Source organism: Oncorhynchus clarkii, chromosome 9 (assembly GCF_045791955.1).
Source record: "Oncorhynchus clarkii lewisi isolate Uvic-CL-2024 chromosome 9, UVic_Ocla_1.0, whole genome shotgun sequence".
Taxonomy (NCBI): Eukaryota; Metazoa; Chordata; class Actinopteri; order Salmoniformes; family Salmonidae; genus Oncorhynchus; species Oncorhynchus clarkii.
This window is the reverse complement of record NC_092155.1, coordinates 40,918,810-40,931,778: the sequence shown is the minus strand read 5'-3', so window position 1 is coordinate 40,931,778 and position 12,969 is coordinate 40,918,810. Positions and strand designations below refer to the sequence as shown.

General features: G+C 42.9%; 1 protein-coding gene across 1 annotated transcript; it reads right to left on the bottom strand.

The window, feature by feature from the left end:
* Nucleotides 1-2,810: 2,810 nt before the first annotated feature.
* LOC139416293 (translocating chain-associated membrane protein 1-like 1) lies at nt 2,811-11,343 on the bottom strand. Its single transcript, XM_071164780.1, has 11 exons — nt 10,991-11,343; nt 10,537-10,597; nt 10,275-10,393; nt 9,834-9,950; nt 9,666-9,724; nt 8,922-9,006; nt 8,627-8,697; nt 7,192-7,296; nt 6,601-6,744; nt 6,294-6,454; nt 2,811-6,184 (listed from the first exon to the last, which is right to left on the bottom strand). Exons 1-11 carry the CDS (start codon nt 11,108-11,110, stop codon nt 6,117-6,119), a joined length of 1,110 nt encoding a protein of 369 aa, XP_071020881.1. The 5' UTR covers nt 11,111-11,343; the 3' UTR covers nt 2,811-6,116.
* Between the last annotated feature and the right edge of the window lie 1,626 nt (nt 11,344-12,969).

Sequence of the window (12,969 nt, the reverse complement as noted above, 5' to 3'; positions counted from 1 at the left end):
GCTGCTTGTTTATATCTGTGGCCTTTGGGGTAGGGTGCCACATCCGGCCCCACCATCAACCCTGCAATCCCTCCTACTGCTGCACCGCACCCTACAGCTTTACATGTGATTGCCCCCACAACTTATAGGCCCATCACCGCCTGGTATGGCAACTGCTCGGCATATGACGATAAGGCGCTGCACAGGATAGTGCGTACGGCTCAGTATATCACTGGGACCAAGCTTCCTGACATCCAGGAGCTATATACAATTAATCAAATGGCCACCCGGACTATTTACATTTTTCTTTACACTGCTGCTACTGGCTGTTTATTACCTATGCATAGTCACTTTACAAATGACCTCGCCTAACCTGTACATTGACTCTGTACTGGTACCCCCTTTTATATTTTATATAGCCTTGTTATAGAGGTCAAAGTCAGAGGTGGGGAGACTTTCCTTTGTTCCCCTCCACCTTTTCCAGCAGCCCTTTCACCTGCTCGTGGTTGGTGAGGTCTTTGTTGTTGAAGACACCTGGGGGCCATTTTCATGAACTCCGGATCTTCCTCACATTTGAACAGAACCAACCCATATAGTTCTGCAACCCATAGAAGCAAGGTCGGTGCATCTACAACCACAACCACAGGATTTTCCCCCCCAGTCAGGTTCCCCACCCTTTGACATGAATTTGGATGCTACCATGTTTTTTTTAAAATGTTACCTTTATTTAACTAGGCAAGTCAGCTAAGAACAAATTCTTATTTTCAATGATGGCCTAGGAACAGTGGGTTAACTGCCTGTTCAGGGGAAGAGCAACAGATTTGTACCTTGTCAGCTCGGGGGTTTGAACTTGCAACCTTCCGGTTACTAGTCCAACGCTCTAACCACTAGGCTACCCTGCGCCCCATTAAGGATAATCATGAATGAAATGTGAATAATAATGAAAAAGTTACAAATGCACAAAACCATGGCCCCATAACATTCCCCTGAACAGGCAGTTAACCCACTGTTCCTAGACCGTCATTGAAAATAAGAATTTGTTCTTAGCTGACTATTTTGTTCCCCTCCACCAGGATATTTATCCGTAATCATTGTAGCATCCACATTAATGTAGAAGTGTTCAGAAACATATTCTATTCTTATTCACAAATAAAGTGACTCCAAAATGACAATACATTAACCATTCATTTCTATTGGGCACAACATATTCTAAAACACAACCAAAGCAAACTGCAAACCCATCCAAGTTTGTAGTCACAAGCTTGATGTAGTCATTGTGTACTGGGAATACGGGATCACATACAAACTTGACTAAATGTAATACACATGATAAGTGAATTTGTCCAAATACTTATGTCACCTTCAAATGCAGGGACTAGATACATAGTGCTTTAATTTCAAAACAGTAAAACATACAGTAACAGTCAAAAGTTTGGACACCTCATTCAAGGGCTTTTCTTGATTTGTACATTGTAGAATAACAGTGAAAACATCAAAAACTATGAAATAACATATGGAATCGTGTAGTAACCAAAAAAACATGTTAAAACAAAGTAGCCACCCTTTGCCTTGACGGCTTTGCACACTCTTTCGATTGATTCTGTATATATGAAAATACCCTCAAATAAAAGGTGTACTGTCGACCTCAAAGATTTGATCTCAAAATCCAAAATGCTCAGAGTATAAAAGTTCACTGTCCAAATAAATATGTAGGGGAATGCATAGTTAGTTACCTACAGTAGTTGAAATGTCATATTAGAATGTTGATTTGAAATGACAAAATTAGAAGGCTCCAGATCCAAATGAGCTTAACTATTAGTTATTGATTAACCATTAGCCTTGCTAATAGCCCGTCTCCGCTTTTGCAAACTCCTTTGTAGCTTTTTGTTTGATCAAGGAAGTAATGTGTGGAGACTGTAAAGGCATATTATTACAATATCTAACAATTACACAACACACACACAATACTATTTAAGGTACAGAAATATTTAGGCCAAAGTAGCTTTGAACCCAGAGTGAACCTTTGAACCCAGTAACGGCTACAATACAGTTTCAACGTAACTTTCACTGTTTAACATGTAACCCTCACATATTGAAAACGAATGGCTCAGATTTTTCTGGTCTTCTCTGCACACCATTTACAAAATCAGCAACTTGCCTAGCTACCCTGTTATTTAACAAAATACATGAACAATGGAGAGCCATTGCCGAACATCGTTTGCAATCGGAAGGAGCATTACAAAAACGGCCTGCATAATCCAAATGATAAGCAGCAGTATTTTATTCATCGTTCTTTCTGCCCTCACACAAAATGTCCACCTGTTTGTCTGTGAAATAACTTTCCCCGTTGATCTTCAGAGATCTAAAACATAATCCGCTCCAATTCCCCTTGAGAATCGAACCCACAACCCTGGCGTCGCAAGCGCCATGCTCTACCAACTGAGCCACACACACACAATCTTGCTTTCCTCTGATGTTTCGATGGCACAAATAATCATGGAAAATACTTTTGAGATGAAGTCAAAATAGAAACGTGAGCCTCGTCTGCAGAAGTTTCAAATTGGTATCCATGTAGTGAAAATTAAGCATGAGTGTGTGATGGTACACCAATCTAAAGTTGAACATAAGAAAAACAGTGGGAGGGGCAGACAGCAATATAAACATCAGTTGAATGGTGTCTCATAAGCCCCTGCTGTACGACTGACAAGACATTCCTCATTCTAATACAGTAATGAGTATTTTAAAAGGACTGCACCCCCCGCGCCGACATATGTAGAAACACTCCAAACGTTAGGTTACGTAACAAATCCCACTAAAGACGACAGCATCACTCTGGATAATCAAAGGCTTTATTCAAACATGAAATAAGTACAAACAAAATAAATTTGAGAAATACCAAGATTTTTGCATGAATTTACATTCCAGAGCATTTCAGAGACGACACGTTTTTTGAAATAATTTTTTTAAAATCTAGAAGCAAGCAGCAAAAACAACACAAAACAAGGACAGTGCATGAACCATAACCATGTTTCTCTTCTGTGTACCTGGTTGCTATGAAGGAGTATGCATCCCATTGCAAATGCATCAAATGGTCGTTGCCACCTAAACGGCTGATATACACTAATAAATGATTAGCATGGGTCTTTGCATTGTGTTGGCCCATTGCCACCTTACCAGAGATCAAACAGTCCTTGCAGTCAAGACTCGCGCTAGGCTACAGAACAGTGCTTACAACCCAACATGCTGACAGTACACAGTGGCATCCATTGGTGTCATGCTTCACTACACTGTATATTTCAATAGCGGTTGTAGCATTGAGAAGACAACTCTTCTCAATGCTACAGGGTTAGCGTGTGTCCTAACCTGGCTAGAGAAACTCCTGTTACTCGGGCCCCTCAGTGTATCATGACATCAAATCAATTCATAAAGGAATGGATGAAGGGCAAAATGATCATCTTTCCTTTATTGTAATTAACACTTCACCAAAGTGTTGTATATAGTTAGATGTGTTAGTGCCACACACCAGCTAGGTGAAGTGAAATGTGTTGTTTTACAGGGTCAGCAATAGCCTGGTCCTTGATCAGATACTAATATCCTAGTCAACGTCTCTGACTATGGTTGTCATGCTAGCAGAGGAGTTGGCTAAAGAAGACACAGGTCTGGGATCAGGCGAGTAGAGGAGGACGACCCACTGATTTAAATACACCTTAGAACAATAAAAAAACACATCAGGATCCTTGCTGATCAAACAGTAGCTTTGCTACCTAGTGCCATGGACAGCAGATAGCAATTACAGTAGAATACAATACAACTACAGTAGACAGTTTCCACATAGTGCTTTCTGAGCATCATCTTATGGCAGAGTGGTTCTCATTTACTCTACTCAATATATATACATCCGAGTCTATGAAATAGACTACGATGGTGAAACTGAAATGTGAACCCTGACTTAGAAAGGGGAGAAAGCTTTGTCTTTTGATGTAGAAAAACATGCCAATGTGGATGCAAAATAATATTCAGATATTTATATCTGTGTGCCGAATATTGGTGAACTAAGTTCTTCAAATATATAAAAATAGCTTTAAAAATTCGGACCATTTTTAGTACAGTGTAGCGTTAGATTCATGTAATTTTAAACATCCGATACAGTAAAGTACAGGTTCTCTGCTCCACCTTTCCTCCTCAGAGACATTGCCACATAACAGAACACAAGTCCTCCACACTCAACTTAAGATAACACTCTATGAGGACTAAACTAGTCACAACTCCTCATGTACTTCCTGCCAAAAAAAAAATAAAAATGCAACCTACCAAACAAGTAGCCTGGTCCCAGACCAGTACATGCTTCAGCCAACTATAACGCTAGTCAGAGAAGTTGGTGAAGCAGAGTTGAGATCAGGTTCACCATAGCAGGACTGGTAACCTGGCCCATTTGTGGCAACAGCATTGGGTCTACAGTAGGACATAAGTGTCCAAAGGCAAACGTCCAAATCACTGGAAAGGTGGAGCAAGAATCCCCCCCCCCCCGTCACCCCAAAGTTGGCAAACAGAACTCACAGAATCTCTTTCATACAGGACAGGGTTAAGGAAGGGCCAGAGGTTGTAAGCATCCAACAACTAACTTTATATAGAATATACTCAGTTGTCACTCGTCGTCTTCGTTACAAAGGCCTTTCGTCAATGAACAAAAAAGGGTGAAATTAAAACAAGGTAGAGGATTTAAAAAGGAAACAAGGGGAGTCTATAAACTGGTTGTGTCGCATTCTATAACGCCACAAGGGCAACAACTTTTTTTTTCCCCCACCAAGAAAAAAAAGCAAAGACGAAAGCATGACTCATTCGGCGCATTCACTTCCTCACGGACGCAACAGAAGCATTACCACAGGTAACAATGCACAAAGGCTCAAACACGCACCAACAGACACCTCTCCCATCTGAGAACGGGACGTACAGTAGAATAGGTGGGTGTTTCCGGAGGCAGCTGCCCGCCATCATATACCCCGATATAAAAAAAGGCAAACAGAAAAGGAAACCCAAGGAAAATTTCACAGCTCGCGTCACTGACATTTTAAGGACACTTAAAGGAGTTTTGTATTATTTGGGTTGAGCGCTGAGACAAAGCGTTTCACCTCGTCTATGCTGGTTAAGAGAGTTGCCAAAGCATGATCATTTAAAAAAAAAAACAAGATACGACTGAAATAAATAACTCAAAACTCTACCAGCGGATGTGAAAAAAAGGCCACCGAATGCTTCTGAGATATGCAAACATGACAGCACGTCAAAACCTAACCATGACCCTCGAAGCTTAACAACAACTTGAGCGCAGAAAAGGACCGCCGTTGTTAAATGAAGATATGACTCGAAATCCTGAACTGAAACACACAAACCTCACCTGCACAAATCCTACTCTTACACGAATGCATCATCTGCTCAAGAGATCTAGGTCTGCATGGATAAAGACAGTATCTCCCGTCAGGAGTTCCGGTTCCTGGATGAAGGCCAGTTGAGTCAGAAGATGGGGGCTACTAATGACAAACAGTGCCCTCAATCCCATAATAGCCCAGGTTTCATATGGCAAAAGGCAGGTAACAATACAGGCAGTAAACAGACACCTTTTAGGAGTTAATGGTGAGGTCCCTATTCAATCGAAACCAACGGCCAGGTAAACGGCTAAACTTCATGCCCAATGCTTCCCCATTCTTTCTTCCACATGTTCGGTTGAGAACATGAATCCTGACATGCACTCTTTTAATGCAAATTGAACAGTACTTGTTTGACTTCCTCATAAACCCGGTTAACAAGTTTGATAGAATCAGGTCCTGAAGCTGGATGCAATAGGAAGTCCTCTCCAAAAAAGGGACACTTTTTTGACCAATTTATCCAGTTAAAGCGTTTAACCAGTCGACCATGCCCGGCCTACATTAATTACATCCTGAGAAAGAACGACTGAACACAAACGTATCAGGTCATCAAAACAGAACCTAGTTTTTAACAGTTCTAACTCAAGAGATGGTTAAGTTACGGTTTCTTTGTGCGCTTAAGTGGTTGTTTTGGCGAACAGTAAGTTAACTTTTTTTTATGTGGTGTAAAGTGTCACATTGAGAGCAGCCCCCTCACTTGGTTCTCGCCCTCCATCTCTACAAGGCTTTTCTTGCCCGAGGTGATGTCTTGTCATCAGACTTCAGACCAACACCGTTGGCAGAACCTAACAAAACAAAAAGGAACAAGAACAACATGTCAGAAACATATTTGCGTCACAGAGTTACAAATGGCTGGAGGTGGGTGTTTAGAGTGGGCAGCGGTGGGGGACTCACCCCGGGCTGGGTCCTTCTTGTGGGGCTTGCTCTTTGGGCTGATAGCCTTCACCTTGGAAGCCTGGCTCTGGCTGTGCTCCCTCCACTTCTTCAGCTGAAAGTTGATGAATTTCCACATCATCCAGGCCTGGGTGAGGCAAATGGCAGCCAGGCATGTCATCCTGAGTCAGGGAAGGAAACATGAGGACCAGCCATGAGCAGGCTTCTATTCTTTTAGATAGAGGAAAAGTTCTAACTTGCTCTCAAGGCCCCAATCAGAAGGGGAGAGAGGGCAAATTAAAAAGTGACCTTAAGGAACATGACTTGCCTAACGGTGAGCACATTAAAGTTTCCCTCCGCCAATGAGAATCCCTGGTTCTCTGCACGGGGCAGTCCGAAGCCGAATGTCAGTACGGAGAGGGTGAGGGTGACGAGGCGTGCGATGACGAAAAGCATCGCCCACAAAGTGAAACTGGGAAAGGAGAATCAGAGGGGGGGGTTACAAGTCACCACGGCAATAGCAGTGACATCTTCTACGGGCTCATGTAAGAAAGGGTTTCCCTCAAGCTTTATCCTGGGGCAAGTTTTTTTTTTTTTTTGCCCTAGCACTATACAGTGGATTCAAATAATCAAAGCTTGATGAGGAGTTTGTTATTGGAGTCAGCTGTGTAGTGCTAGGGTAAAAAATATATTTAAAAAAATAGGCATGCACCCGGGGGTGGCCCCAGGACAGAGTTTAGGAAACCCTGATGTAAAGACACCATCACTACCAAGTTATTCAAACCAAAATCAGGGGACGCCAACATAGAAGGACAAGCTCCCATTGGAGCACACGAGTGAGTTGCTGAAGGCTGGGGATAATTCTAACTAAACTCCAAAACCCTGTGTGCAGATTCTACTGCCAGTGTACAATCCATACCCCTTCTGCTTGTTCTCGTCACTGAAATAGAACAGGCGCGAGGCGTGGAACAGGAGCTCCACCAGGGAGTGAGGTACAAGCAGCACCAGGCCTAGCCGGTGGAGGCTAGTGAACACACAGGAAACAGCAAGTCAGCACAGCACCAGGTGAAACATATCAGAACTTCAGATGGCATTTTTTGTACAGGGATTAACAGCACTGAAATACTCAATATTATTCACATTTGCAGCAGGAAGCATTGTCTTTTAAAGACATCCAGATGATTTATGCATATCTACCATAACAGCCTATAACTGATGCATGCAATTATAAGCTGCAGTACTCCAATATTGTTCAGTAGTAGGTGTCCGACCTATTAGAAAGATTGCATTTGTTTTATTTGGTAAGAACGGCACCACTGCGAGTGCTGCTACACTAGCGGAAACGTCAACCCTGAGGCCGATTGAGGACATGGTCAGCCAGCCCCGACAGGGGTACAGGATACATCACATTGAAGCGATTTGCAAATAGTCTTGAACATCCTCCTTCCTTCCCTAGACTCCCGTCGGCCATGCCCGGTGATCAGGAACAGATGTGGGGCGCACTAGAATCAAATGAATGCCCTGTGGGGCGCACTAGAATCAAATGAATGCCCTGTGGGGCGCACTAGAATCAAATGAATGCCCTGTGGGGCGCACTAGAATCAAATGAATGCCCTGTGGGGCGCACTAGAATCAAATGAATGCCCTGTGGGGCGCACTAGAATCAAATGAATGCCCTGTGGGGCGCACTAGAATCAAATGAATGCCCTGTGGGGCGCACTAGAATCAAATGAATGCCCTGTGCTGCCAGACCAGCGGTCTTGAAGGAGAGAGGACGGAGGGCCATTACATAATATTGGGCCAAGGTTCAGAAGTACCTCTAACTGGTTTAGTTGACTACTCATGATTCTACCATCTGCTATTACTACTAAATCTTTCCATAGCCACTTTAAAGTAAGGAAATGTTTACAACTAAACCCACCCCCCCCCCCCACCCAGCACACAAACTCTCGTTGGGATATATGACATAAACGGGATTGTTTTGACAGCGGTATCCCTCTGGCATAGTTTGAATACCTCCCTTGTTGTCCGCATCGTCCCATCACACTAAACCAGGCCACCTCACACAGTCACGAGGCGATAAGGGAATATCCACAGCTGCTCACACACACTTCATTGCAATGACGGGAGCACCCAGATATGGAGTGCGTTTACCCCTCTGCCATACCAAACCCTTTCCTCTGCTTGAAGAGAGGTTCTGCCGCTTCATTCAACTATTTGGGAAACGGCTCACTCAAGGCCGTGGAATACAGGCTAAATAAAAGTGCAAACAGAAAACTTCCGAACGGCAGCTCCATTCTAATAGACCCATTCATCCTCTTATCTGACCACTTCACTGAAAAGGACACACTCACTTTAAGACGTAGGCACCGGTGATGTGGAAGACGTAAAGGCAAATGTAATAGAGCTGGCGGGGAATGTCCTCCTGAGAAACAAGTAGGACAGAGCCTTTATTCATGACTGCTGTATCAGTGTAAGATGAGAATAAAGAATAGGAACCGTATATATATATATATATATTAGAAACATTGGGGAATTAGTCACAAGACGTAGCACAATTACAGTATAACAAGATATATCCTTCCAGGTTTTAAATAACAGATGGGTCATCTTTAGGACCTAACCCATGGTGCGATCATGGACGCTTACCTTTCGCACTTTCTGGAAGTACAGCTCAGGAAGGGCGTGGAGCCAGTAGGCCATTTGGCAAATGTAGAAGAACTTCACCTGAAAACTGCAGAGGACAGGTGACAGGCAGGCAGAGGGAGAGATCAGGTCTATCAATGTAGGGAGGGAGTGGATACGATTGGAAGGTTTGACCATGATAACTTCAATCCCCTAATATATGCATTTTACAAACATGTTATTTGATGGTACATTAAAGTCCATCAATAATAAAAAGGTAATTTGGGAGAAAATATTCTGTTCACAATCTATGCATACCTGCTTATTCCATTTCCCACAAATTAAAAGGCATAGAAATAAGATGCCTCGTAACACAATGACAAATCTGGAAAGGATGGGAAGACAGAGAGACACCTGGCGCTGTGTGTCTAGCTTGAGTAAAGTATCCCATTCTTAATAAATATTTCAGGGGAACCTGACATCTAATATGGATTTGATGAGGCAGCCCAATACAGCAGAAGTGTACTCCCACACGCAATACTGAGGCTGCAATGCACCCTGGGAAAGCAAGGCCTGTCCGATGTGCCACCTCAAAACAGCCGAGCCTTCCCAGAAAACCTGTGTTCAAGAATGCTTGGTAACTCTAAACAAGAACACACAGAACGAGCCGTGATGAATAGAGGTCTTACCCTGACCTACTGACATATTGTTGAAATAATGACCGAGCAAGCTGAAGGTGTAAAATGAAATGCATAAATCCTTACTTACACCATGTGGGTGTGTGGATAGCCCGCCCATAGGAAAGTAGGATTTGTTGCAAATTCCTCCTAACAGATGAAAAGAAGAGAAGGCGTGAGCCAAAGAACAAATACAACGGGATGGAGTGCTAGTCTCGTCACATAATGTTCCCTGGCAGTGCTTCGTTGGCCTTTTTACCGCTGTTAAGATGCTGCAGCCCCAGATGAAGGAGATTAAGTAGAAGGCAGCAAGCTGTCCCGACTCATTGAACTTGCTGTGTTTGGTTTTTGACAGATGCAACCGCCTATTCATTTTCTGAAATCAGAGAGAATAGGACATGAGAAGCTGGGAAACGTGTCAGTTATCATTTGTTGTGGGCTGTGTAGTGGATGTGGGGGGATGCTATTAGAATGACTAAGAGGGTGAGGAGGATAAGGCTGATGAGAGAGAAGGCCAGACCTTATTTTATGACTCACACAGAGAGATGGAAAAGAAAGGGGGGGGGGGGGGACACACACACTCGCATACACAGTGACGTATGTATTCTGTGGAGCAACGACCTTTACAGAGGTCCCGCTTTCTCTCTCAGGTCACACACACACACACAGTGTGTCAGGGTCTGTGTGCATAGCCACTCACGTCAAGAACGTATTCCTGTATTAAGGCGTGGAGTATGACAGCGATGAGCAGGTAGAAGAACACAGTGGCCATGTCTTTAGGGCCGTACTGGTACAGGTTCACTGGCTCAGCCCTCTCATCTGATAACACACAAAGAACAAACAAAAAACATGGCTCGAGGGAATCAAATACAAGGTATTGGATACAAGTACTAAATAATGTAATAAAAAGGCAAATGACCTTGTTTTAAAAATAGATACAAAAGACAAATGTAAAAACTTACCAAGACCTTGCGTCACATTGTACTGGACAGTGATGAACATGACGGCAAACTTCGCTGTCACCTACAATAAAGGAAGGACATAAGTGTAAATGTGCGTGAGAGTCAAAAACAGTACAAATGTGTTAGGCAGAGGTTGGGTGGATAATGTAAACAATCCCCGTATTTTGCTGTAACACGGATATATTTCAAAGCTAACTGGCTAGCAATCCATTTGGCAATATTAGATCGCCAACTAGGCTGTGTGAAACGCCAGCTGACCAGGCAGCCACTAGCTTGAACAGTGCCTCCCCCCCCCGTGTGCAATCAGTGTGACACATGAGAAGGGAGACGCTAGCGCCCAGCCCCCCTCGTCAACATAGACGATGCTTTTTTATACAATTTTTTTTAAAGATCTAGCTACTTGCCCTACCTAAGATAACTTATACAGCATTCATCCCAGGATTTAACACTGTACCTCGAACATCAGGCCGAGGAGAATGACCATAGCCACACACGAAACCATATCGGCGTGATTCTGGATCACGAACTCGTGGCTCAGCACCGCCGGGCTCTTGTTCTTCTTTCGGAAACCCATGGCTGACCGATACAGCTCTCCCTCCCTGCCGCACTTCAGTCACTCGCTTCCCCCCGCTTGCACACAGATGCAAACTCTCCTCTTTTGCTCCCTCCACCACTGCCAGTACACTGGGTAAATTGCAGGTCATGTGTTAGCTAAGAAACGACAACAAAAAAAGATGTACCAAACACACACGCGATTTGTTCGTAAGTCAGTTAAACCTCCACCAGTATTTTTTTTGCCAGCTGCACAAATGCTGACGTCTATTTTGTATGGTAATGAGGAAACCGTCAAAATAAAAGCCCGCAATTGAAAACTGCAACGTGGAGAAGTCAATCAAGATGCTGTATTACATTTGAATCAATGTACATTTGTATTGTGCGTATAAGCAAATGTAGGGAGGAATTTACGAAAACAATTACAAACATGCCTCTAAAAACATTTTTTTAAGACCAATATCGAAAAATACAATGTTCAATGTTTAGAGAAACAACTATTCTATGTACAGAGGTAGAAGTGGGGTTGGGAATACTCAATACAGTAGGTTCTGTAGAATCTATATATTTAGAACTCCTACTCCTCCAAGGGCTTTTCTTTATTTTACTTCCTTCTACATTGTAGAATAATAGTGAATACATCAAAACTATGAAATAACACATATGGAATCATGAAAAACAGAAAAAGAGATGAAAAACAGCTTCTATCTCAAGGCCATCAGATTCTTAAACAGCCACCCCTACCTACAGACTTGATATCATTGTCCACTTTAATAAATGGAACACTAATAATGCCACTTTAAGAATATTTACATATCTCACATTACTTATCTCATATGTACAGTGCCTTGCGAAAGTATTCGGCCCCCTTGAACTTTGCGACCTTTTGCCACATTTCAGGCTTCAAACATAAAGATATAAAACTGTATTTTTTTGTGAAGAATCAACAACAAGTGGGACACAATCATGAAGTGGAAGGACATTTATTGGATATTTCAAACTTTTTTAACAAATCAAAAACTGAAAAATTGGGCGTGCAAAATTATTCAGCCCCCTTAAGTTAATACTTTGTAGCGCCACCTTTTGCTGCGATTACAGCTGTAAGTCGCTTGGGGTATGTCTCTATCAGTTTTGCACATCGAGAGACTGAATTTTTTTCCCATTCCTCCTTGCAAAACAGCTCGAGCTCAGTGAGGTTGGATGGAGAGCATTTGTGAACAGCAGTTTTCAGTTCTTTCCACAGATTCTCGATTGGATTCAGGTCTGGACTTTGACTTGGCCATTCTAACACCTGGATATGTTTATTTTTGAACCATTCCATTGTAGATTTTGCTTTATGTTTTGGATCATTGTCTTGTTGGAAGACAAATCTCCGTCCCAGTCTCAGGTCTTTTGCAGACTCCATCAGGTTTTCTTCCAGAATGGTCCTGTATTTGGCTCCATCCATCTTCCCATCAATTTTAACCATCTTCCCTGTCCCTGCTGAAGAAAAGCAGGCCCAAACCATGATGCTGCCACCACCATGTTTGACAGTGGGATGGTGTGTTGCTTTTACGCCAAACATAACGTTTTGCATTGTTGCCAAAAAGTTCAATTTTGGTTTCATCTGACCAGAGCACCTTCTTCCACATGTTTGGTGTGTCTCCCAGGTGGCTTGTGGCAAACTTTAACCGACACTTTTTATGGATATCTTTAAGAAATGGCTTTCTTGCCACTCTTCCATAAAGGCCAGATTTGTGCAATATACGACTGATTGTTGTCCTATGGACAGAGTCTCCCACCTCAGCTGTAGATCTCTGCAGTTCATCCAGAGTGATCATGGGCCTCTTGGCTGCATCTCTGATCAGTCTTCTCCTTGTATGAGCTGAAACTTTAGAGGGA

Coding starts and splice junctions, on each gene's coding strand:
- LOC139416293 (XM_071164780.1), bottom strand. CDS start 11,110: ATGGGTTTCCGAAAGAAGAACAAGAGCCCGGCGGTGCTGAGCCACGAG. Junction 10,394..10,536: donor CAATGTGACGCAAGGTCTTG/GTAAGTTTTTAC, acceptor GTGTGTTATCAG/ATGAGAGGGCTGAGCCAGTG. Junction 8,698..8,921: donor ACTTCCAGAAAGTGCGAAAG/GTAAGCGTCCAT, acceptor CTTGTTTCTCAG/GAGGACATTCCCCGCCAGCT.